This window comes from Stenella coeruleoalba, assembly GCF_951394435.1.
Source record: "Stenella coeruleoalba genome assembly, chromosome: 7".
Taxonomy (NCBI): Eukaryota; Metazoa; Chordata; class Mammalia; order Artiodactyla; family Delphinidae; genus Stenella; species Stenella coeruleoalba.
In genome coordinates this window covers 116623874-116650295 of record NC_137153.1, presented here as the reverse complement: position 1 = coordinate 116650295, position 26422 = coordinate 116623874, and the positions used below count along the sequence as shown (strand labels likewise).

Genomic DNA, 26422 nt, shown 5'->3' with positions numbered 1-26422 from the left:
TCCCAGGAGGAGTTAGAAGAGGGTCCTAGAGAGACGCCAGGTGAGGACCTGGAAGCTTCTGTGTGGGAGGAGAGCAGAAGGGTCAGTGCGTCCATCTTTCCCTACACTTGCTTCGTCGTTGCAAAGCTGTGCTCTCAACCCGGATTTGACAAGAAACCTAAAATACTCTGATATTGCTTTTTCAGGTCAGAACGAAGGAACCATTTCAGTAGCTGAAGGAGAAACACTGTACGTTATAGAGGAAGACAAAGGTGACGGGTGGACCCGCATCCGGAGAAGTGAAGATGAAGAGGGTTATGTCCCCACTTCATACGTCGAAGTCTATTTGGACAAAAATGCCAAAGGTGCTAAGACTTATATTTAATACAACTTAAAAAAAAACCAAAAACACAAAAAACTTTAAAACATTGGAGTTGTTTCTCCCCACAACCATGACTGTTAACAGGCAGTTCTTCAAAAGACTGGATGGGGAGCGTCGCAGTTTCTTTTAGGGACGAGGTGGACTTTCAGGCATCTTACACCTGAATTTCCTGGGCTGGTTTTGACGATAATCAAGTTTCACTTGCTAATGACATTTTACTTGGAAAGCTGCCAGCTACCAATGTACAACTGTGTCCTTTGAAATCTGATAAACATTTCTTCTTGGGCAGCATCTGTAGATAACCAAAAAGTTGCCTTCTAGCTTCTAATCCGTATTTCTGAATCTAAAAGTCCATGCACATCCTAGGGGTGCAGAAGACTTCAGTTCTCTTATTTATATGTAGTATCTGCCAGAAATTGAACTACCTTAGAATGTTACATTTTGTAACTTCATAAACCGAACTACGCTAGTTTGTTCAATTTTACAGTCATTCACTTCGAAGGAAGTCATCAATGAAGTATAGAATAAGTAAAGAATAAGATTGGTACCAAAAGTGTGTATATTTCCTTAAACATGTTTAAGATAATTGTTAGATCACCGTGTTTTCAGGTTATGTCTATATGATCCTACGCAACCAACTGAAATATGGAAAATCAACCAGTTGATTTTTACATATGACTACTGATCTTCCTTCCTCCTGCCAGTTGACAGAGCTGATCAGATGTGCTAGTGCTGTTTAGATAAACTTACATAAAAACAGCTCACTTCATTCTGTTCTTTTGGAGGTTTTGTGGGAGGTGGAGCTGTATTCCGTTCATACTTGCCCAGGTGGGGCTGTGAATAGACCCTTGTAAGCAACTGCGTCTACACACAGACCCCAGCACGTCACTTTTCAAGGGTTTTTTGGTTTGTTTTTTAATCACTGGCATCTTTAAGACCCAAAGTGTGAATTCACTGAAAACTGTTTTAGAATTTCTAGCTCGTTTTATGGTTCACCATCTTCAAAGAATCTGGGTCACTTGGGGATTTGCATTTTTAAATTGGCAGGATAGGTAGTGAAATTGGTGACATGCCCAATGGCTGTGCTCATTTCTAGAATCTTCCCTGAGATCACAGAGAACCAGCTAAAAGTGAGTCAGAATAAAGGTATGGGGTTGAGATTCTCTTTTTATTTGGCTTTGAAAATTATTTTTTCATGTCCTTCCTACTCTTAAACAGGATATTAGCTCCTTGCTTCGACACTGTGGGCTCCTTTTAGAATGTCAGATCAATTTAAAGCTGATTTTAAAACTGACAGCAGCATATCAGGGGTCTAGGAGCTGGCAGGAGCTATGGGCGACTGCCGCAGAGTCTAGCAGAGAGCTCTCTTACATTTCCCGACGGCCGCCAAGATGGAATTTAGTAACCTTTACTTAATGACTGTCTGATTTTTGTTTTGTTTTGTTTTTTTGAGGTACGCGGGCCTCTCACTGCTGTGGCCTCTCCCGTTGCGGAGCACAGGCTCCGGACGCGCAGGCTCAGCGGCCGTGGCTCACGGGCCCAGCCGCTCCGCGGCATGTGGGATCTTCCCGGACCAGGGCACGAACCCGTGTCCCCTGCATCGGCAGGCGGACTCCCAACCACTGCGCCACCGGGGAAGCCGTGACTGTCTGATTTTTAAAACATTTTTTATTTTGAAATAATTATAGATTCTCAGGAAGTTGCAAAGATAAAGCAGAGAGATCCCCTACATCCAGCTTCCCCCAGTGGTTGCATCTGACACAACTGTGGTCCAATATCAAAAGCGGGAAACCGGCCCTGGCCAGCCTGATTTTTTTTTTTAAATATAATTTTGTAATTCAGATTTCTTTTGCTTTATTATACCTTTGCTGCCGTAATATTGATAAAGCCACTGACCCTGACCCCAGACCTCTCAGGAGAGTCATTTCAGTTCTTCCTTTTAACTACCGCAGCAAGAAAATCAGCTGACCGTGGGGATTGAACGGGCAGTAGGTGGTCACAGCTTTGGGCAGGTAACCAAGTGAATCCCTAAGATATTAAAACCTAACCTTTCTATCCTGCGATGAACTCATTTCCAGACTGTGAATTATTGGAGACAGCAAACCAAGCACTGAAAAATGAGGCAGGATAACATTAGTCTTCTAAAAGCCTGACTTGAAAAGTACGGCATTCCACGAAGTTGGCTGGTGGTGTTTCTTTTGTTTTCCCCTCCTCCTTAGAGTTGTGCAAATCTGACTCAGGAAAGCGCTCAGCTGGCTTTCGGGGATGGGAGGGGCGATTTGGGCACATAAATGATGATCATTATTTTAGGCTGTATGCCTCAATACCTTTACCAGATGAATCTATGTACTAGCGACTCAACGGTGAAAGATATCTTGTAGTTTCAGGTCCATCTAGTCAGTGCGCAGAGGATTAGCAGAAGTCTTGATTCCCAGAGAATCACAAATTTCCATTTCCACCCGAAGTATACTTTGTGTTCTTCCAACAGTTATCTGTTAAAATAAAAGTAGCAGAGTCTCAGCTTGTGTATAAAGTTTTCTCCTTTTGTTTAGAGATACACTTAGAGGTTAATAATGTATGTCGAAGCCTTCCTTCCCTGCCTCGTTTATAAATCCACTCCGCCTGCTCCATAAACGCTGCCCTCTCCTTAAGCCCGTCCCAGGTGGGCGGGGCTGCTGCTTTCCGATGCCCGTAACTCAAAAGGAGTTGTTTTATTGTCAGTAATGCCAGAGCACTTTTGTGTGTGTGTGGTGTCTACCATGTGACTATTTAATAATTGCCAAAGTAGTTAGACTAGAGTAAGTTCCAACTGGTCAACTGAATTGTGACTGTCCTCTTTTATGGTTTTGTTTTTGTTTTTTTAAATTGCTCTCTGTGAAATATATCCATAACCGCCCCCTGCCCCAATAGATTTGTATATACTGCAATAGAAAAACTAAAAGGATTACTTGAATTCGTTGTTTTAATGTTTTACTCTTCTTTGTGTTTGTTTTATTGGTGATTCTGATGCCTAATGACCTTTTTGTTTTTGTAACCGCTGGGGGAGCCGGAAGGACGGTTACAGTGGTAGCTAGGTCCCCTGCCAGCTGATCCACACTTGAGTTTATTGTAGACACTTGGGTTCTGAGTAAGTTCTGTTTGAATATGGCCAACATGACTGTTTCTCTCTCTCCTTATCTTACAAGAAAAGAATCTGTCTGGCTCCTTTTAGTTGTACCCTCGTATCTGCCTCTCTAATAAACGTTATATTTTTCTCAGTGTTGTGTATTTTAAATGATTTTTCCCCTCTCCGAGAAAATTATTCTGTGTAATCCGAGTAATTTAACTCTTTCGTCTTCAATAATGGGGAATTTTCTAGCCAAATGCTTTTCAAAAAAAAAAAAAAAAAAATTCCTGCCCTTTCCCCCTATTATATGATGACACCTTCTCTGTTTCTCACCCTGTGTTCACCTCCGGGCTTGAGGAGTCTGTCTCCTGTTTCCTCTTCTGTCCCCTCAAGATGAAGAACTTTCACTGTTTATTGCTGAGTAAACGCTGAGTGACAGGTTTTCCTTTTCACCAAAGATATTGCCTTTTACTGCCAAGGAACTGAGAGTGTCAGTCGGAGAGGGAACCAGGCCTTTGGGCTCCCGGCATCATTCTGGGAGGCTGGTTCTTTCTCTGTCTCAGAACTCAATTTATGAGAAAGATGAGTTCGGGTGCATGGGTGCATCATCTCCTGGGCGGCTTCTCTTACCCCTGAAGGAAAGACTAGCTGCTCTGATTGCAGATAAAACCGTGAAAGTTCCTTATCTCAGACTCGCCCTGTGGTAACCCATTGCTCTAAATGTGCTCCCTCCCCTCCCCCCTCCCCAGGGCGGTGCAGTTTGCACTGAGCTGCAGAGCGCCGCCCCTGACCTGCTGCCCGCCACTCTAACAGCCTTTTCCTTTCTCTGTCTTTTGTGTTGTAGATTCCTAAAGATGGTTCCGGGAGCCAGAGCCTCGGGAGAGCCTTCCCAGGAGAAACCCTTCGGTCTGCTTGTCTCCACAGGCCTGGGTGCCCGCCAGCGCCTTGGGGCTCTGCTGGTGTGTGGCCCTCGGAACCTAAGCCTGAAGCGACATCCATCCCCACGTGCAGCGGCTTGCCTTTTTCTTTCTTTTCTTTTTACAGCATGTTCCTCGTAGCCTGGTTCCTCCCCTGGCCCAGCCTGGCTGCCTCTTGCGGGGAGGTCTGTCCCTGTCTTGGTCCCCGTCCAACTCGGGGCCACAGAAGGCGGCTTGACGCGTGGTCCCTCCTTCCCGGGCCTCGGCCCTCAGTCCATCTGGCGCATCCTGGCCCGTCCACAATTCACACTGTGCCTTTCGTGAAAACTTTGCCACTGGTCTCCTGGGGAGACGAACCGCATCTGAACAAGGAGGGTCAGGCCTGCACCAGGTGGACTGGGCGCCCGAATGTCACTCATGTGTCCCTGTGTCCTTTACGTTAGCAAATACTCATCTTTTCCCAAGTCCATTGGGTATTCGGTGGTCCTTTCCTGACTGTGCGTCTCACCTCATACTAAACAATTGGCCCTTGAAACGTTTCACAGCCTCAGAGTGTCCGTGGCGGGCACTGGGGCGTGTACACGCACACTCACATACACACACGTACACACATTTTTGTTTGGGGCCCTGTCTTCAGTGGCCTGGAAAAGTCCACAGCAAAAGTCAAATTCCAGCTCTGGGGCCAGCCCTGCTGTCCTGCCCGTGCCCACCTTTCATGGGGTCCAGGAAGGCCCCAGCCCACCTTCTCCCCGTTGGCCGCCTGTTAATGAGAACTGCAGATCGTGAACGAGGGTCTCACCTCTGCATTAGCTCATTGCCAAGGGAAGACTCTCCCCTTTCCGTGAAGTCCGAGACCCGCATCTTAGGATTCTAGTGCTCTCATCACCAAAGACCCTGTGCTTCTTGTGGTGCATCAAGTGATCCCGTGGCTACAGCTTCCACATTTCCCCACCTGCTCTCCAGGCCAAGTGGAATTAATCAAGTTTGTTTTTTGAGCTAAATTTCCTTCCTCTTATGGGTCTTTGAGGAAGACATGAGGTCATGTACCCTGTGGTCACTCATGCCTTAGAGCAGCATAGCTTCTCTACTTATTCGGTGCAGAAAAAGCCCAGAGAAATCATTGGCTGTCAGTTTCTGTGAGCGAGGATGCCGTCAGAAGCCCAAGGATGCCACCAGGCATCTTTCCTCTCTTGTTTTGCTTTTGGTAACCAGGAGGTCACCTTGAGCATCCTCATTGCTTCTCAACCCTTATGAATCAAGACAAGGAAATCTTACAGGAGCCGAAGGGACAAGGACAGGAAGGACAGGTCCTGAGGGTTGGGCCTTTGTTCAGTGGTAGGAAAACGGTTCCTCTCGGCAAACCAGTGTTGACCACACACCAGCCTCTGAGAGTGGCTCAGGCAACCCTTGGTGACAAGAAACCAAGAGGGAGCAAATACCAAGGGCAAAAAGCAGGGGAAGAGGAAGTGGCTTCACGTTTGAGCAAGCGTGAGTCACCCCCTCGCCCTTTCTTCCCCAGAGGGAGCCTCTGCAGCTGTGGGCATCTGGGGGCCGCTCCGTTAACACCCAGGGGGCGGCCCCACTGTCACACACTCCTCAGTCTCATGAGAGGACTGTCTTGACAGATGACGGTAAAGCCAGGATGCCAAAGGGCGAGAAGGGTCAGGGCCTCACCCGTGTCCCTGCAAACCAGCAGGTGCGTGGTTTCTGTGGACAGTCCCAGTGGCAGGGTGGCCGGGTGTCTCCAGCAACTTCTGAATCTCACCAAGTCAAGCTGCCCACTCTTCACTCTGCAAGGATGCTACACATGTTTTTAAAATCTGATTTTAGAGCCTTGGGAATGCATGTGCATTGCATCTTTCATATTAGGGGTCAGGATAGATTAATTTCTTACAACCTAGGGGAAAAGGCATAAAGTGCAGTAATTTGTTCTTTTAGTGTCTGTTAAACCCAAAATAGAATATGCTGGTATCCTCTTGTAGCCCCTGTGCCTTTTTTTTTTCTCTGTACCACCTGTGTCCAAAAGAGAATGGATAAATGAGTGCTTTTCAATGTTAACCTTGGTGTTTGCTTCTCTGACAGTCTGTGTGGCTATGGGGAAAGGGCAGAGCTGTACCAGCTGGGCTTAGTAAAGGAAGTAAGTTATTATAGTATAGTTGAGATATATCACTTACTCTGGGAATCCTACTGTGAAATCGTCTATATATTACTATAGGGCAGTTCACATAGAGTAGAAACGTGGAATTTCCCATGTGCTTTTCTCAGCCTTCCCTCGTATCCACTGCCCGTCACTTCTCCACCAATGCTAGGATATTGCTGTGCCGTAAGAATAACTCATTTTTAAAGAAGCTACCCTGAAAATAACTTAAAATGGAAGAGAGGAACCTGTCGTTTACCCAATTTTTCCTTTGCAGGATAGGAAAGAATAAAAAGGCATGGAAAGCTGTAAGGGGATTGCCCTTTGGGTTTATATCACGATCTTCCTGAAGCTTTTGGGCGCCAGCAGCCTGTCTCTCCAGCAGTAGCGCAGAGGCCTCTTATGCCTTTTGGTAACATCTGTAATTACTGGGGAAAAGTTTACTGAACATGAAAAAGTTATGTTGATGCTAAGTATTTTTGCAGAAATGTCGATTTCATACTTCCTAATGGCTCTGCCTCCTGTGCTTATATCAAAAAAACTTTAAAAAGTGATCCAAACTTTTATTTTAACCTGGTGTCGAGCACCTTTAAACTTCTTGGTTTATCTGTGTGTTGCACTAATTCTAAACTTTGGAGGCATTTCAGTGTTGTAAATGGCCCGTTGCCATTGTAAAGGTTATGGAATTGCCCATTTGTCTCTGGAGATGGAATTAAACCAAATAAAGTGCTTCCACTGGAAGGCTTATATTGACCTTGTAACTATATGTTAATCCTCTAAATGTTAAATAAAAGTGTAACTTCTGGCACGGTATCGCGGGGCTGTTTGTTGCGCAAAGAGGAGACCCTGGTCACAGAAGCAGTCAAGAGTCCCCTGGGCTGGAGGCTGGGCTCCGATCTGCATGTCACTGATTTACTGGTGTCAACCCAACACCAGTCGAGGTGCCATCTGCTTGGGGAGGGGCCTGAGACCCAGGGAGCTCCAAATTCCAGCCCCGCCCACTGGGGGAAGCCGTCAGAGACCTCAGTGATGTGGGGTCCCGTTGATTCAGTGCAGGGATTTGGGGGGGCTCCTTAGGTCCAGGCCATTTTATGCAAATTCAGCTGGCAGCTACTCTGGGGTTTCGGGGACCCTACTGTGGGGACCGAGGGGCCGGGAAATCGCAGCGGGTTTGCGTATCATTGGCGGTCTGGCGTCACGAGTGCTCAAGCCGACCCTCTCCTTGGGAGCTTGGCGGGAATACTCACTGGTTTCTGGGACGCCGCGGACAGTGTGCAGCGTTTAAGGGTGAGGGCCTCGTGCCTGCGCCAAGCGGCTGCATGTGCCGCCGGAGGGAGGCCCTTTCCATACCCTGCGTTGAAAATCTCACCCCGGGCTTTGGGGGGAAGACTGGCTCGTGCCCACACCTCTGTTTCCTAAGGCTCTTTAGAGCCGATTTAGGAAGACAGTTGTTGAGGGAGTGAAATATTAAGTGAGCAGGGCGGCCTAATGCCAAGTGTCACTCGCTCGCCGAGGGGTGGGAGGTGAGGCCACCCGTACGAGGCCAGGCCTCGCTGCGGCCGCGGCCTCCTCCCACAGACGCGCGTGACTGGCCTTTCAAGCAAGAGCTTCGCCAAGTTCTCAGCCAAGTCTGCTGCCGTCGGTCCTGGGGAGGATGGTGTCCGGAGCCAAGGCCTCCAAACCATCAAGTCGGGGTTCTCGGCAAGAGACGGGATGGTCAAGGGAACTGGGTGGCTCCACGACTGTCCTACTGAGGCCCCCTTGTCCAGGTCAGCAAAAGGTCAATCTGGGAAGAATGTCTCCAGCATGTTCTTTCTGGGCTTTTATCATAGTTGGGGACTAGTCTCTAACGGTCGGTAAGAGACAGAATGTCTCCCTCTGTCTCACGTAGAACCTTCTCCCCTGCAGGACCCCACCATCGTGAGGGGCTGGGAGCCGGGTCTGAATGGGGCGCGTGTCCCCACCTCCCTGGGCCTCAGTTTCCCCTGTAGTGGGGAAAACACTTGGTGGACGCCACCTCCACAGCCGTTCTTAGCTGTCAGCTCTGATTCCGAGCTCCCTCCCGGCTCCGTGATGGAGCCTGTGTTATTCTGATTCGGCGACAGAGTTCACGGCTGGCAGCTCTGTGACCTTACACTGCGCTCGCGGGTCTGAAACACTGAACCGCCTCCCAGCTTGGGCCGTCTTTACGCACCTACTTGGTTCAAGCGTTTGGGGAGGTGACGCCTCACCCCATCGCACACGGAAACCAGCGGCGGCAGCGCAGTATGTGCTGCGGGCAGTTAGTTGGTTTCCCGGTGTGCTCCCGAAGGTAGCTCTGCAAGCGCAGAAACCCCTGACTCAGACCCGTCGGTCAGGCTCCTCCGGTGGGTCTGGGAATCTCAGCATCCGCCCTGCTCGGCCCCGCCTCTCCCCGCCTCTCCCCGCTCCCCACCTGCCGGCCACGCCCAGGCCACGCCCCCCGCCGCCGCCGCCGCCGCCGCCACGCACAGGCGCTGGCGACCCCTAGTGGGAGAGAAGCCGGCGGGCGAGGAAGGAAGGACGGGGGTCCCCAGCAGGGTGACCAGGTAGGAAATGGAAGTGGGCAGAGGCGGGGGGATTCGAGTATGCCGTCACTTTTTTAACTAAAGCAAAAGAGATCTCTGGAATTGTGCGACCCACGGGACAGCAAGAGATGGATGGTGCGGGGCTGAGTGAGGGCCCACCTGGCCTGGAGGGCGCCTCTCTTCCTCTTCCCTGGCCTCTGCCGGCCTTTTCTGAGAAGGGGAGGCATAAGCCTTGTTGCCAGCGCCCTCTGAGACCGGAGGTTAACGCGCAAACGCTGCAAATGGCACCTCGCAGCCTCTTTGAGTGCCAGGGGCCGTTTCTCCGGAGCTGCGTGCATTAGGCCCTGACTTAAACGCTGTCTCTGTCCAGACGGTACAGTGAGTGCCATTTACTTAAATGACCTCCCATTAGCTGGAGACGTCGCTGGGCCACAGAAGGTACAGCATAAACTGAGAACGGCCCCCAACGTCGCTCTGTCCTCAGAGCTAAGGGACCAAAAGCCGCAGGAGGAAACAGGGATTTCCTCATTTTCCTCTGTTGGTCCCCGGAAGCAGCAGGGGCGGGGAGGATTCCCCTGGGTGCTGCGGCGTTCTGCCCCGGGGGCCTCGTGCCCCTCACGGGGTGCACATCCTCCCACACGCCAGGCCAAGAGCCCTGCCCGCAGTTCGGGCTCTCCAAACAGCCCTCAGCTGGGCTGCTCGCTGGTGTCAGGTCCAAGCAACGCCTGGAGGCGGTATCCCAGCACGTCCCTAGGGCAGCCTTCCAGGACACACTTTGTTCAAAATGAGGACAGCTCTTTTTCACAGCTCTTCCCAAGGGCATCAATTTCTTCTGCACCCTGTGCCTTTGCTACGACCAACGGGGCCTCTCTCTGCTGTAGGTAAAGGTGTCGTAGGGAAGAGAGCCAGAGGGAGGTATGATTCCAAAACACCATTTGCTTCCCCAGAGGCTCTCTGGGGCTCAAACTCAGGTCGTGAAGGACTCGCAGGATAATTTACGTTTGCACATAATTCCAACTAGAACAAAGGTAGGAAGCTATACTTCTGGGGTGGCTGCACCTTGCAAATGTTTTTTTTGTTTTCTCCCCGCCGCACCACGCAGCATGGGGGATCCTAGTTCCCCCACCAGGGATTGAACCCGTGCCCCCTGCCTTGGAAGCGTGGAGTCTTATCCACTGGACCACCAGGGAATGTACTTTCTGATGCAGCTTTGTCAGCAGAAGCACAGACAGGTGGAAAGGCCTGCAGACACAGGTGGCAGTTGGCCTACAAACTCCCCAGTCTGCCGGCTGGCTTGTGACTCTAAAAGGTGTCGCTGGAGCGAGGCCCGGGCCAGCCTGGAGGAGAAGCCCGACCACGGGATGGCACGTGGGAGACAGGACACAGAGACAGCCTCCCCTGCCGCCCAGCACTGCCTGTCTCCGCTCGTCTGTGAATGGAGGTGAACAACCACACGCTCCTGTCCTGTCTTCACGTGCCAGCATCTCGGCCGAGCCACTGAAAAGCCTGGTATTTCAAGGGAAAGTATAGAGGAAACATCTTAAGGCCAACTGGTGCCTACCTCTCTCTCTCACCTTCCTGCAGTACATACAACAAATGAATGTCTCCAAACCTCCGGATCAAGCAACCCTCCAGACAAAACTTTCCCAATCCCATCTTCCAGGTTTAACAGGAAAAGCCAATCACAAAATGTGTACCATGGAATCCAACATTCGAATGTGAGCAAAGCTAAAATGATGCTCAGACACACACGTATGTGGTGAAACTATAAAGAAAAGTGAGGGCTGAAAGAAACGCAGGGAAGGAGCTTCCTCTGGGGTGGGCGGGGGGTCAGTGATCAGGAGGCCCCGAAGGGGCTTCAGTGGAACTGCTAGCAGTCCTACCTGGGGGCGGGTATCTGTCACCTGTTTTATCACTCTGTGTTGAACCTGTTTCTGCACATGCATGTCTGATGGGATTTCACAAGCGAATGTTTAAAGTCATACATAAAATCTCAAGTTCTCCTCTCCCCTCCAAACCCCCAAAGCATAAACAGAACCAACCAAAACCAGAGAGACTATAAACCACTATAGCATCACTAAATGTGAGAGATGCCAGCCACCAGCCCGATGCCAGCCACCAGCAACCACGATGCTGTGGCGGAGGTGCCAACACCAGCCGTCGGGGAGGAAAGGGAAAGGGTGTCCCCAGTGCAGCCCTCGTAGGGTCCAGGGAGGGGAACCCCTGCCCCGAGGCTGCTCTGAGCAGCCGGGAGGCACCAGGTCCGTGGTGTGATGCCAGGAGGGGAGCGGCCTGCGGGCTGTGCTGGCCTCATCCCCCGAGCGCATCTGGCCCCCTTCTCTGGGGCCGGGGCTGGTTCCAGGAAAGGAAAGACACAGGCCGATGGGTGTTTAAAGCAGCTCGGCCTCCACTTCCTCCTGAAGCCTCTGGATGCGCTGGCTCTCGGGGAGCCATGCAAAGCCCCCGGGGTGTCTGGTCATTTGTCACGTTAATTTTTTTTTTTGGTCCATTTTATTTATTTGGCTTCTGAACAATGACGATCGGAAAGTTCCTCTGAGTTCATGATTTATCTGAGTCCTTTTTAAAATTTATATTTTTCTTAAGTAACTGAGACTAAACAAATGCCTTCATTTTAGAAATTTTAGTAACACTGTCATCTAGAAACAGGTAAAAATATTGCTCCTGGGCTTCCCTGGTGGCGCAGTGGTTGAGAGTCCGCCTGCCGATGCAGGGGACGCGGGTTCGTGCCCCAGTCCGGGAGGATCCCACATGCCGCGGAGCGGCTGGGCCCGTGAGCCATGGCCGCCGAGCCTGCGCGTCCGGAGCCTGTGCTCCGCAGCGGGAGAGGCCACAGCAGGGAGGGGCCCGCGTACCGCAAAAAAAAAAAAAAAAAAAAGAATATTGCTCCTGCACTGACATTAGTTAGCACAGCCATCTTCAAGCAGCATTTTAAAACTTAATTCCTGGTCATAGGGCAGTAAAAACGTTAGGCAAGAGACAATTTTTCAGTATCACTACTGCAATGTAATATGCATAAATCAGATGCTTTAAGCCATGAAACAAATGCAGACTTTCTTTCCCCTGGAATATAAACAGGGTTCTAGGCTTACTCTATTCCGTAGTAAGAGTTTAAGTGATTTTTTTTCAAAGCCCTGGAAAGAAAACATACTCTTTATCTTCATCGTCTGTAACATTGTTTTGTGTATCTAGTTTTCAGTACCAGAAGGCTGTAAACTTTGCATCAGCAAAATCTAACTCAATAAAAGCTTTATAAGCATTTGAAATAGAGTGAAATATTAATTCTTGTCTGATATCACTGGGTTGTACTCTACATAGTTCCATGTAAGTTAAACAAGAAATCTGACCCTTCTAAAAATGCTTACGTGTAAAGAGGAGGGTTTAAATAAGAAATAAACATCAAGGTCTGTCATGATTAAGCTACATTCTAAAAAGGCACCAACAGGTTACAATAGGGTGACATGATTTTCATTTTTAAGTTCAGTGAAAACTGAATATACTGTTTTTACTCTTAAACACAAGTGGTTTATACTGTATCAGGGCTGCTAGCCCCAAGAAAGACATGAACATAGAGAGGTCTTATCCAACTTCAGTATTATTTCTGTAGTAATGTGAATAAAATCCAACCACTGCTTGGGCAACCTTAGGAGAAAGCAAGCCTAAGAGATGAAGGCATTTACACCTTTTAATTATACTGTTACCTTATAAAAATGTGAGGTTCAACATCTGCTTCCCTAAAAGCAAAGCACTAAACAGTCTCCAGTACAGCAACCTAGCTAATAGTTAAGATGTGTTTAAAATGTATGCAGGACCTTTAAGGCTAGAACACGTCAAGGAGTTTTTCTGAATTACGTATATTCAAATGATGGCGTTATAATTCAAGCTGAACGACAACAACAAAATCTTGATAAAACAGGAAATGGGAGAAATAAAAACTGGTTTCTGAACCAAACGTGAACCATCTCACAGTAGAGTGAATCACTGGGAAACGTAGGCACGGAGTAGATAAGCTCCATGTGGAGAGAGCTGCACACAGGAATTCAAAGGAGTTACAGCACACACTCCTGTTTTGTTTTTTAAATATATAGGCTCAAAAAGCTGTTTTATCAGGTTTTTTTAATAGCACATCTTTTGGGGCTTCCCTGGTGGCGCAGCGGTTGAGAGTCCGCCTGCCGATGCAGGGGACACGGGTTCGAGCCCTGGTCTGGGAAGATCCCACATGCCGCGGAGCAACTAAGCCCGTGAGCCACAACTACTGAGCCTGCACATCTGGAGCCTGTGCTCTGCAGCAAGAGAGGCCACGACAGTGAAAGGCCCGCGCACCGCGATGAAGAGTGGCCCCCGCTCGCGGCAAGTGGAGAAAGCCCTCGCACAGAAACGAAGACCCAACACAGCCAAAAATACATAAATACATTTATAAAAAAAAACAAACAAAACAGAATCTGCCTGCCAGTGCAGGGGACACAGGTTTGAGCCCTGGTCCGGGAAGATCCCACATGCCGCGGAACAACCAAGCCCATGTGCCACAACTACTGAGCCTGCGCTCTAGAGCCAGCAAGCCACAACTACTGAGCCCTCGCTCCTAGAGCCCATGCTCTGCAACAAGAGAAGCCACTGCAATGAGAAGCCTGTGCACTGCAACGAAGAGTAGCCCCCACTCGCCACAACTAGAGAAAGTCTGTGTGCAGCAACGAAGACACAATGCAGCCAAAGATAAATAAATAAATAAATTTATATATATAAAAAAAAGCACATCTTTTAAAAATAAATTCTCACTTTTCATTCCAGAAAATGTAAGAAGCAGTTTGTAAGAATTCATGCAAACATGTTTCTCTAAGTCCATGAACTGGTTTGCTAAGTTGCATTGTTTTATTCAAGTAAAAAGCCCTTCTGGAATAAGGGGTCTGTAAAGGAAGCCAATCACCTTCAACTCCAGGGCCTGCACACTTGCAAGGATCTCTATCACTCTGAAAGCCAAAAGGGAGCGTGCTCATTTGAGCATTAGCAATATGGTTTCTATCTACATTTTAAAAAATCTAATGCACGTTAAGTTTTTCTGGCAGATTCTTTTTGTATGTTACAAAACGAAAAAGCAACAGCTTAGAGTAAGAATCCTTTTTTCTTCGAAAGGTCAAACATTAATCACCGTGGCTCCACCGCCCTCCCCCACGACCCTCCCCCACGGCAGCCAGCTTCCCTCTCCCTCCAGTAACAGAATTAACTGCGGCGGGTGCAGAGACGAGAGCACGGGCTGCGGGGAACGTTACATATTTATTATGACATTCTGAGCACAAACTAGACGGCGCAGACGTGGGGCGAGATTACAACCTGCACAGCGGAGTCTACGTCACGAACAGTGCAACATGCAACCGCCGGGCTCTGCAGGGGGGTCGCCACTGGCGGCAGCAGCAACTTCCAAAGGACTGTGGCAAATGTCCAGAAATTCCAACAGTGGCTTGTTCTTTGATCTTATGCTGCCTCGGTGGAGAAGGAAACAGATCCGGGTGAAATGAGATCACAGAAGTGAGTGACACGTGAGAGCTTCAGGGGCTCCGCCAGAACCGCCTGCTGCAAGTTCCACTGACATCTGCTTCTATGGAGGCTGAGGCCCACGGGATCTGGGGGGTTTGGTCCCGGGACCCCTTTCCCACCCTCCATGCGCTTTGACCCTGACGGGCTGAGCACTGGCCACGGCCGTTTCGTCCAGGGGCTTCAGCGCCACCTCGCTGTGCTCGGAGGTCCCAGCCCCCCAGCAGTGGCCTCGCTCAGCACCCAGAAGGCGCACTTCCGGGACCCGCGCAGCTCGGTGTCAGGGAGAGATGTCAGCCCCCCGGGGAAGCTGCAGCAGCAGCGAACATAGCAACGCGAGGTATTTCTGTTTCATCACCTGGTTCCCCGGCAGGGGCAAATGACAGCCAATCCACAGGGCCAGCTCAGCAGCACCGCTGCCTTCAGAAACGAGCCCCACTGACAGAGCCAACCCCGCCCTCGGGTCCCAATCGCAAACGTGTCGGGCGTCATTAGTCTGCATGAAAAACACTGAGAGCCGCCCAGCATTCAGGAGACTTCCGTGACGACGGGAGGTGCGGGGGCGGAGCAGGGCCTCGGGAGGACCTGGCCCAGGGACCAGCGGCAGCGCCCTCACTGCCGAGGGCTCGGCACCTGCTCGCGGCTCTGACCGTCGACCCATGACTCAGGCGCTGGACCAGCAGCCAGTGGGAAACGCCTGCGGAGCGGCAGCCGCTCCCCGACCCTCTGTGCCAAGGCCATGGCCCCTGACTGAGGGTCCAGGGACAAAAGCTGGGCCCGAGCTAGCGAGAAGGCAGGTTTGGGGACACAACGACAGCAGTGACACGAGGGCACTGCCGAGACAAAGACCCGAGTTAACGTCGCAGAGCCTTGGTCGTTTAACAAGCCTGAAGTGGATATATTTCCTAGTTGCAGCATTACTCACTGTGAACCAAAACAACTTTTCTGCCTCTTAACACATCTGAGTTTCCAGAGCAGCCGGCCTCTCTTCCGGGTACAGACGCCCCCTCCGCAGGGAGGAGGGCAAAGGCGGGGCCTGTGGGGACACCCGGGTCATCAGCCGGTGGGGGCCTCGTGAAGGTCCTTCCAAGCAGCCTCAGGGCGCTCTTCCAACACGTGAGGGACACGAGAGGGTCTCCGCGGAGGGAGGAGAGGACTTACAGACTGGACCACTGAGTCACACGGCCCGGGTCTCGGCTTCGATTTTCTGCTCCCCGTGCAAGCTGTCCGGGTCCTGGAGCTGGGCCACACTCTGGCGGAGGGCGATCTCGGGGCCGCCGCCATACAGGTTATTCAGGTACACCCAGGTCTCCTCTGAGATCTGCCCGTAGTCAGCTCCTGCAGGGCCCGAGAGGCTACCGGTCAGGCTGGGCTCGCCCTCGCCCCCTCGCTGGAGCCACCGTCTTGGCAGTGGGGGGTCTGGGAGGGCCAGGCCCCAATGGGGACGGAGGGCAACCATGGGCTTCCGTGCACAGCTGTAAATGGGAATCTTGGGATTTTCCAGGGGAATGTCCATTCTCTGAGGACCCGAGAGGGCACTACGATGGCTGCAGCCCCTCATTTCCCAGGGCGTGGGGTTCACGCAAAAGGGCAGGCAGGTGAGGTGGCGGAGTGGCGAGAGGGCGTGGGTAGGGGCAGAGGGGCCGTGGGAACCACACAGAGGCCAGGCACCTTGGCCCATCCGCTCGAGTCTTGGACCTGGACACGGACAGATGTCACAGCCCGACTCAGACAGGTGGCAAGGGGGCGCCTGGTGAGACCTGCAAGCCAGGAGGGGCAGAGGGGAGCCGGGCTGGGGCTGGCGAGACTCTCACCCTGCTTCAGTTGGATGTGGCCGCTTCCTTTGACCTGTGCGATCCTGCTGTTGTCAATGGGCCCGGGGGGCTCTGGAACAGACAGGGCTCAGGCTCAGTGCCTCTGGTCCTCCGCAGCAATGGGAAGAAAGCCCGGTCCCCTCCTCCGCCACAGCCTTCCACCCCTCAGCAGATACGAGCCATTCTCAGAGTGCGCCACCGACACCTGCGATCCCGGAGAGGCTGTCCCGGGCCCAGGGGGTCAGCGTGAAGCCCTTACGGGCCGAGGTGCTTAGGGCACCAAATGCTCATCTCCACGAGCCTGAGAGCCAGAAGGGACTGTGGCATCCCTGGACCCAGCGGAGGGAGTTTTGAGGACTCGCCCCTAGTTTCAGACCTTAGCATGGAGTGGGGGGGCGGGGGGTAGGGTAGACGTCCGGTGCCGGGTGGACATTGTCCTAATCCGATGGCAGCTGTGTTTGCTGAGCACCCTTCCCACGCACCCCACCAGCTCAACCCTCAACAACTGGGTGAGGTGAGCAGCGACGTGACCGCCCAGCTCAGCACTGGCAGGAGGCAGAGCCAGGGCCCGAGGTGGGGCTGCGACTCTGGAGCCGGGTTCTGGACCGACACAGCCACTAGGCAGGACCCTCCCCCTTCCCGCGTCCTGGTGCTTATGCTGCAAAGGGCAGATGTCCAGGGCGCGGAAGCTCCTGGCTCTGCTGACCCCGCCAGGCTCCGAAGCCTGGCCTGGGAGCCGAGTGTGGGACTCGGGGGCCGTGAGGGTGGCCGCGTGCAGGCCGCAGCTCGGGCTCAGCTGTTCCCTGCCGGGGACCGTGAGGGACTCTGGGAGCGGCCCTCTGCTGGGGCCTGTCTCCACCTCTGTAAATCGAGCGATCAGAGGACATGGCGTCCAAGTCCTTTCCTAAGAGTCTGAAGCCATCTGTCAACTAAAATCTATTATTTAGGCCAACAGAGTCCCCAAGGGAAAAGGCCTGGCAGGAGGGAAAAGCAGCCACCCCCGGGCACCTGCAGACAGAGGGTAAGGGAGGGAAGGGGCAGAGCCAGATGGCTTCTGTCCTGCTGCAGTGAGAAGGCCTGGCCAGGGTGAGGACGGCGATCCCGGCACTCGGTGGGGAGGGGCGGGGCAGGGGGGCGCCCAGGATCTGTGCCTGCCCGGCAGGTTTTTGGTGTTACCCCTTCAGGCACGTGCCCTCTGGGCAGGCGCCCTCCGCCTCCTGGGACGCTCCCAGCAGGTCAGCAGCCCCAGGCCCCTCCTGGTGTGGGGCGTGGCGGGCACGTGCCATCTGACTCACTCACCGTTGTCCTTGCCCTTGACGAAGGCCTCCCACTCCCGGAACCACTGCATGCTGATGCAGTAGATGACACTGGGAGACTCCTCGGCCTGGAACGCCTTGTTCAGCTGGGTGGGGCGGGGCCGAGAGGAAGGTTGGCGTGAATATCCAACACCCCACTGGTCAGTCCCCACCCCGGACTCTTACCAAACACTAGATACGCAGAGAAAGTTTCGAACGCCCAGACAAGTTCGAAGAAAAGAAACATCTCCCACGATCCCACCACTCAGATGACTGCTGCTAGCATTTGGGTGAATCTCTTGTTAATAACTTTTCAAAAAGCCGCTTGACATCAGACGGTAGATGTTGTTCCCCCACCACTTAATAGAACGTGTCCCCTGCTCACTCCTCACCGGTCTGATGTCTCACATATAATGACCACAAAGCAGGGTATCTAACAGCCCAACCCTGGACTGTTGAACGATGGAGGGTCCCCGAGTCCCCCTGCTTTGAGCAGCACGAGGGGCCTCAGTCCTCACACACCCCCGTGTCCCCCGCAGAAGTCCCCTTCCTTAAAATGGGATCATGCTGGGTCCTGCCTTGCGACTTGCTTTTTTCACTTAATGCACCTTTCCGTGTCAGTTTGTAGAGCCCAGTGGTTCCCAAAGGGAGGCAGGGGAGGGGACTCTGCCCCCAGGGGGCACCCGCCCGTGTCTGGAGGTACTTTTTGTTGTCACGGGCATCGAGTGGGTAGAGGTCAGGGATGCTGCTGAACACCTACAACCCGCACAATAAAGAACCGTGCGGCCCCTAACGGCAGCACTTGTTCCTCTACCAGCTGCTTGGCAGCCTCCCGGCAGAGGGACCTGAACTCGCTAAACCCACCCCCCTTCCGCCGGTGAAAATCTTCAATGTCAGGCCAGGCCTCTGGCCACCCTGGTCTCCCACAGAACAGGTCTTCCAAACAGAGCCTGACTGCACTCAGCTCCCCCGGCTCAGGGGCCCGGCTCTCCCGCGCCCCACCCCCTTCCCCAGGCACCTTGATGAAGGTGTCGATCTCAATCCGCCTGCGCTTGGCCAGCGCCTCGATCTCTACCTGGCAGATGGAGCACACGTACAGATGGTTCACGGCAGGGCCGCCCCCAAACCTGCACCAGGGCGGGAGGTGCAGAGAGAGAGGGAGTCATGAACCCTGAGGGGAGGCCCCATGGGGAAGGCAGCAGAGAACCTGCTGGAGAGCGAGGCTTCCTGATGCCGCCCTGGCCCAGCCACTGGGCCCCTGGGCACCCTGTGCGCGGCCTGTTTACTTGTCTCATCTTCCCCACTCGACTGGCACGGCTACCTGCGCACCCGAGAGCCCACAGCACCCAGGAGAGCGCCCGCCACAGGGCAGGCACCTCACAAATACGTGCCTAACGGCCGAAGGACAGCTGAATGCTTTCGCTTCCTCTCCTGGCCACTGGGCAGGAGCCATGGCGGCCAAAGCCCGCCTGGCCTGACTCTAAGGACGACATCAAAGGGCGGCTGCACATCCTTCTGCGGGGGGGATCCCCCCACAGGACCTGGGGATGCCGCTCCCTGTGGGGTTCTGACCCACCCACCAACCGCAGGGCACGGGCCGTGCCTGAGCTGTGAGTGGGTGAAGCAAAGCCAGTCCAGCGAGTCTCCCCGGCCTCTCCTTCCCGCCCGTCTGACCACCCCCTCGGCCGTGGCACAGCTGGCCTCCCGGATCCAGAGTGACCCGAGCCCGGCCAGGGGCTCTCCCCTCAACGACAGAGTCACACACTCTGGGTCTTGACGGACTTGAACCTGGAAGGCCCCAGGCAGCACACGCCCCCGGGCCCCTGAGCCAGGCACGGGGTTGAGGAGACACCGGCCCGGCTGCCCCACGACTGTCTGCGAGAGGGGCCAATACCACACTTTGGCTTGACCAGTTTTCCGTGCCCTGTGACTGGGAGGGTCCGGCTGGATGCCCCCAAAGGCGGGCATCTTTTTCGATGCAGACAAGGCTGCCAGGGGCGCCCCACAACTGCTTGCGTGCTGTCGTGCTCTCCTGCTGCCTGAGTGAGCGCGGCGTGGGGTCACTGAGGCATGCCCGCGCCTGCCCCTGCTCCCGCCCAGCTGAGTGCCCGGCCTGCACGGCAGAGGCTGGCCGCGGCCACCGGTACCTGTTGTAGAGGTGCTCCCAGACGTTCTGGGGCAGGATCACCACCAGGTCGTCGATGTAGTGGTATTTGTTGGGCGGGATGCCTGCGGAGGAAGGCACAGGATGGAGAGCAGGGCTCGGCCCACCCGCCCCGCGGCCCACCCGCCCCGCGGCCCATCGCAGAGAAGGTGACCTCACCTCCGTGGGAGCAGAGGAAGGTATGGTTGGTGATGGGCCCCGGCTCGGCGAAGGTGTTGAACTTGTTGAGCCATTCCCGGGACACGTAGAACCGCAGCAGGCTGGGCTCCCGCATGGCGGCCAGGGACACCACCTGCTGCCGCTCCCGCACGGCCTCCTCGCTGCTCTTCCTGGGGTGGCGGCGGGGTGGGGGCAGATCAGGAGCCGCAGCCACGCCCCATGCAGGAAAGCCCCGCCTCCCGGACCCCGCAGCATCTCTCCACCGCCCCTGCCGGAGTTGCGGCCGCCATCACCTCCCACCGGGACCACCGGAGAAAACCCAACTCGACTACTTGGGTTTCCAGCTTTCCCACCAGCAGCCAGCGGGCTCTTTCTTAAAAACCCAAATCCTCACTCCTCCCTGGCCTAAAGCCCTCGCAGGCGCCACCACCCCGACATGCACCGGCTGAAGTCCTCGGGCGCAGGCGCAGTCCCTCAGCCCCCCACGCGCTGCCCGGGCCCCACCTGTAGAAGAGCACGTAGGCCTCGGCGTTCTGCACCACTGTCTCGTGCACCTCGGTGACGTACTGGTCGTCGAACTCATACCACTGCCCGTTGATCACGTTCTGGCAGTAGGCGATGTAGTGGCCACCTGCGGCGGGAGAGGCAGGGGTGACAAACGCCCTAGGGCCGCGGTGGGGCCGGGGTGGGGCCAGGTGGCTGGACTCACTGCCTGCCGTGCCGTGGTGGCAGATGACGGAGAGGAGGTCATAGGTGGTGATCTGGGACGTGCACTCCTTGGCGAGGAAGGGGCGCAAGTCAAGTCCCTCCAGGGGGAAGGAGACGTGGCTGCTGATTTTGAACGAGTACATCACCTCGTGTCGAAAGCGCTTCAGGTGAATGCACAGGATCTGGGGGGAAGGAGGGGAGGCGCCAGTCACCCCGGGGCTGGCCAGGGCCCTGGGACCACTGGCAACCTGACGGGGGCCTCGGAGCAGGGCTCTGGGGCACCCACTAGTCCACTGTTTGATCCACTCAGGCCCCGTCACCCAGGGGAAAACAAGAAACGTAGTGGCTAGAGCCTTCCAGAGACCCAGGCGAACTGATGGCCCCGCCCTTGACTCCGAATACACTTAAGAACCATGCGTGGGAGCCGGGCCAGGCCAGCTTTCAGGGATAAAGGCAGATGTGACAGCAGAGCTGAGCTGCACTAACAGCACTGGCGGTCAGGATGGGCTGTTCCCGAGCACTGGGCTGGTCTGCACAGGAAGCTGTCACTGGCCCGTCGAGTTGACCACCCGAAGAACTCTGGCCACCAGTTCTGTGGGCGCCGACTTGTAAAAGGCTTCTCCACCCAGGCTCCCCAGACCTGCTCAGCCCGGCCTGGCACCCGCGGCGGGCCATGCTCCTCTCGTTGGCTCCCCAGACCTGCTCAGCCCGGCCTGGCACCCGCGTCGGGCCACGCTCCTCTCGTTGGCTCCCCAGACCTGCTCAGCCTGGCCTGGCACCCGCGTTGGGCCATGGTCCTCTCGTCGCAGCCGCAAGCCTCGGCCAAGCCCGCTTCTGCTTTGGGGTTTTGCCCACCTGTCCTTTCCCCACTCTCCTTCCGCCAGGCCGACCCCCGCCTATGTCCTCAGGCCCCACTCAGATGCCACTTCCTCGGAAAGGCCTTCCCAACAGCCCCACTGATGGTGCCCTCGGCGCCCCACACCTGCCTCCCGCCCGCACGAGACGTGCTGAGGGATGAAGGAGCCGGGCTCCAAGCTAGACACCGAGCAGCAAGCCTCCCCACCGGCCACACCCTCCCGGGGGGGCGCCCAGCCAGAACAGCAGTCTCCATGGGCCTCCTGAGTCCGGGAGGGGGTCGGCCTCTGCCCTGCACGGCACCGCTCGGGGTGGAGAAGGCCCGGCAGGCAGAGGTGGCGGGAGGCTGCCCACTCACCTCTGGCAACCGCAGGACCTTACAGTACTTCACGCCATTGCGCAGCCTGGGAGCAGAGAGTGGGGGACGTGAGCGTCCCAGGGAGGGGGCCGGCAGGCTGGGGAGCACCCCTCCCACCCAGCTCACTCTGTGAGGTCAGGCTATCTGGGGGAGCCCGGGGGAAGGACGTGGAACACAGATGGACCACAGATGGAAACAGGAAGTCGGGGAGAAGCCTCTAGAACACACACACTTACTTTTTACACCGTTCACAGCTATACATGTTGTCACCTAGGGCAGTAAAATACAGAGACGAAGGTTAGCAAGGATGGAAAATGGGGGAGAACGGCACATAGTGACTTAGGCTTTAGAAGTAAAACCACAACATGCTGACTACAAGAGACTCACTTTAGCTTCAAGGACACACAGAGGCTGAAAGTGAAGGGATGGAAAAATATATTCCACGCAGTGGTGACCAAAAGAGAGCAGGAGTGGCTGTACTTACATCAGATAAAGTGCACTGTCAGCCAAGATCAGTTACAAGAGACAAAGAGGGTCCCCTACAGTGATAAAGGGATCAATTCATCAAGAGGATGTAACCATTGTGAATATACAGGCAGCCGACATTGGAGCACCTGAATAATTAAAGCGCAACTGAAGGGAGAAATGAACAGCAATACAGTAATAGTGGGAAACTTCAATAGTCCACCCTCAATACTGGATAGATCATCCAGACAGAAAATTAACAAGGGAACAGCAGACCTGAATAACACCGTGGCCCCAATGAACCTAACAGACATGAACAGAACATTCCATCCAACAGCACCAAAATACACGTTCTTCAGAAGTACACACACACGTTCTCCAGAACAGATGGTATGTTGGCCCACCAAGCAAGCCTTAACAAATTTAAGAAGACTGAAATCATATCTCATATCTTTTCCAAACACAGTGGTATGAAACTAGAAACCAATAACACGAGGAAACCTAAAAAATTCACAAATATGTGGAAATTAAACAACACATTCCTGAACAACTGATGGGTCAAAGAAGGAATCAAAGGAAATCAGAAAGTATCCTGAGACAAAACTGAAAATACAACACACTAGCACCTATGGGATACAGCAAGAGCAGTTCTAAGAGGGAATTTTATAGCAATAAATGCCTACATCTAGAAAAAAGAAAGCTCTCAAACAATCTGATTTTACACCTCAAGGAATCAGAAGAAGAACAAACTAAATCCAAAGTTAACAGGAGGAAGGAGATAATAAAGATTAGAGCAGAAATAAAACAGAGACTAGAAAGACCACAGGAAAAAAAAAATCAATGAAACTAAGAGTTGTTTTTTTGGAAAGAGAAAAAAAAATGAACAAATCTTTAGCTAGATTAACCAAGAAAAAAAGAGGACTCCAACAAAATTATAAGTGAAAGAAGAGACATACAACAGACACTACAGAAGTATAAAGGATCAAAGGACACTCCCATGACCAATATACACCAACACAACAAATTGGATAACCTAGAAGAAACGGATAAATACTTAGAAACATACAACCTACCCAGACTGAATTATGAAGAAATGGAAAATCTGAAAACACCAATGACTAAGGAGATTGAAGCAGTAATAAAAAACCCTCCTAACAAAGAGAAGCCCAGGACCAGATGGTTTCACCAGTGAATTCTCCCCAACATTTAAAGAAGAATTAACAATTCTTCTCAAACTCTTCCAAAAAATTGAAGAGGAAGGAGGACTCCCAAACTCATTTTATACTGATGGCAAAGCCAGATAAGGACACTACAAGAAAAGGAAACTACAGGCCAATATCCCTGATGAATATAGACGGGAAAATTCTCAACAAATACTAGCAAACTGGGCTTCCCTGGTGGCGCAGTGGTTGAGAGTCCACCTGCCGATGCAGTGGACGCGGGTTCGTGCCCCGGTCCAGGAAGATCCCACATGCCGCGGAGTGGCTGGGCCCGTGAGCCATGGCCGCTGAGCCTGCGCGTCCGGAGCCTGTGCTCCGCAGCGGGAGAGGCCACAGCAGTGAGAGGCCCGCGTACCGCAAAAAAAAAAAAAAAAAAAAAAAAAAATACTAGCAAACTGACTTCAACAGCATATTAAAAGGATCATACACCATGATCAAGTGGAATTTATCTCTGGGTTGTAAGGATGGTTTATCATACGCAAATCAATGAACATGATACACTACATTAATAGAATGAAGGATAAAAATCATATGATCCTCTCAATAGATACAGAAAAAGCATCTGACAAATTTCAATTACCCTTTCATGATAAAAGGTCTCAACAAACTGGGTGCAGAAGGAATGCAGTCAACATCATCAAGGCCATATATGATAAACCCATAGCTAATATCATACTCAACAGTGAAAAGATAAAAGCTTTTCCTCTAAAATCAGGAACGAGGCAAGGATGCCCAGTCTCACCACTTCCATTGAACACAGTACTGGAAGTCAGAGAAAGGCAAGAAAAAGAAGTAAAAGGCATCCAAATAGGAAAAGAGGAAGTAAAACTGTCTCTGTTTGTAGATGACACGATCTTTTACATAAAAAACCTTAAGACGCCACAAAAACTGTTAGAACCGACAAACTAATTCGGTAAAGTTGCAAGACACAAAATCAGCATAGGAAAATCAGCTGCGTTTCTATACACTCATGATCAAATGTCTGAAGGAGAAATAAACAATCCCATTTACAAAAGCATCAGAAACAATAGAACATATAGGAGTAAACTTAACCAAGGAAGTGAAAGATTTGTACACTGAAAACTACGAGACGTTGATGAAAGAAATTGAAGGTGGATGTGAGATAGTAGAAAATATACATAGTGGGCTCTCCCGGGGTTCCTGGCACAGAGCTCTTAAAGTCCTTGTAATTTCCCAAGTGATAAGAGCACTGGGAGCATCTTTTGTTCTGATATTTGGTCTTTGACCAGGGTTTCTAATACAGAGCTCCTAAATCCCTTACAATTTCCTGAGTGATGGCAGGGTCTTTTGTTCTGACGAGGTGACTCTGGGTGGGCTTCTGGATTGGGGCTGGCCACCCGGAAGACCAAGGCATAACTGGAAGTTTGGAATTTTCAGCACCACCTGGCATTCTTCAGAGAGGGGAGAGGGGCTAGAGATGGAGCTAATAATTGATCATACCTACATGAAGAAGCCTCCATTAAATACCAACAGTATGGGCTTTGGAAAGCTTCTGGGCTGGTGAACATGGGGAAGTTGGGGAGAGGGTCATGCCCAGAGCAAATGAAAGCTCCAGGCCCCTTCCCACATGCCTTGCCCGATGCACCCCTTCCATCTGGCTCTTCCTGAGTTATATCCTTTTATCGTAAACCAGTCACCTAGTAACAAAATGTTTCTCTGAGTTCTGCGAGCCGAGCCGCTCTAGCTGCTCTAATTGAAGCCAAGGAGGGGGCCGCTGGAACCTCCCATCTATAGCCAGCCAGTCAGAAGCCCAGGTGACAACCTGCACTGGCGTCTGAAGTTGGGGAGGGGGAGGTCTTGTAGGACTGAGTCCTTAACCTGTGGGATCTGACGCTATCTCCAGGTAGATAGTGTCGGAATCCAGTGAAACTGTAGGATCCCTGGCTGGTGTTGCATAATTGCTTGGCGTGGGAAAACCACCAGACACCTGGTGTCCAAAGTGCTGTGTGGTAGTAGTGTGAGAGTAGAGGAGAGACACACAGGAGGAAGACTGAGTTGTTCCCACACAATGACACAAATAAAGAGATAGCCTGTGGTCATGGAGCAGAAGAAATATTGTTAAAATGTCCATCTTACCCAAAGTCATCTATAGATTCAAAGCAATCCAATGATGTTTTCATAGATATAGAAAAAAAAAATCCTGAAATTCATATGTAACTACAGAAGATCCCAAATAACCAAAACAATCTTGAGAAAGAAGAACAAAGCTGGAGGCATCACATTTCCTGATTTCAAACTCTCCTACAAAACTACAGTTATCAGAAGAGTATGGTACTGGGACTTCCCTGGCGGTCCAGTAGTTAAGACTCTGTCCTCCCACTGCAGGGGACACAGGTTTGATTCCTGGTCGGGGAAATAAGATCCTGCATGCGGTATGACCAAATTAAAAACAAAACAAAACAGTATGGTACTGGCATAAAAACAGACACATAGAAAAATGAACAGAATTGAGAGACCAGAGATAAACCCATGCATATATGGTCCACTAATATTTGGCAAGGGAGCCAAGAATCCTCAATAGGGAAAAGATAATCTTTTCAATAAACAGTGTTGGGAAAACTGGATGTTCACATGCAAAAGAATGAAATTTTACCCCTATCGCACATCACTCACAAATATCGACTTGAAATCAGTTAAAGACTTAAATGTAAGACCTGACACCATAACATTTAGAAGAAAACATAGGGAAAAACTCCTTGACATTGGTCTTGGCAATGATTCTTCGGATATGACACCAAAAGCACAAGCA

At 52.3% G+C, this 26422-nt stretch overlaps 2 protein-coding genes across 12 annotated transcripts in view; one reads left to right on the top strand and one right to left on the bottom strand.

Annotated features, from left to right (window-relative positions):
* Window positions 1–7322, top strand: part of FNBP1 (formin binding protein 1) — a 140416-nt gene extending 133094 nt beyond the window's left edge. For 5 of the 6 annotated variants that reach the window (XM_079925864.1, XM_079925863.1, XM_079925861.1 and 2 more), the window contains one exon: window positions 186–4276. In XM_079925864.1, the coding sequence (XP_079781990.1) occupies window positions 186–364 (179 nt within the window). In that variant the 3' untranslated portion in view covers window positions 365–4276. Of the gene's footprint in view, window positions 1–185; window positions 4277–4311 lie in introns of those variants that run through there. The other variant, XM_079925862.1, reaches the window with a different exon arrangement.
* Window positions 1–26422, bottom strand: part of USP20 (ubiquitin specific peptidase 20) — a 75588-nt gene that overhangs the window by 12941 nt on the left and 36225 nt on the right. For 5 of the 6 annotated variants that reach the window (XM_079925856.1, XM_079925855.1, XM_079925854.1 and 2 more), the window contains 11 exons: window positions 22204–22237; window positions 21968–22013; window positions 20756–20936; window positions 20551–20677; window positions 20047–20216; window positions 19871–19952; window positions 18742–18850; window positions 17728–17830; window positions 16429–16500; window positions 15776–15952; window positions 14345–15650 (listed from right to left, as the gene is read on the bottom strand). In XM_079925856.1, the coding sequence (XP_079781982.1) occupies window positions 15792–15952; window positions 16429–16500; window positions 17728–17830; window positions 18742–18850; window positions 19871–19952; window positions 20047–20216; window positions 20551–20677; window positions 20756–20936; window positions 21968–22013; window positions 22204–22237 (1085 nt within the window). In that variant the 3' untranslated portion in view covers window positions 14345–15650; window positions 15776–15791. Of the gene's footprint in view, window positions 1–14344; window positions 15651–15775; window positions 15953–16428; window positions 16501–17727; window positions 17831–18741; window positions 18851–19870; window positions 19953–20046; window positions 20217–20550; window positions 20678–20755; window positions 20937–21967; window positions 22014–22203; window positions 22238–26422 lie in introns of those variants that run through there. The other variant, XM_079925858.1, reaches the window with a different exon arrangement.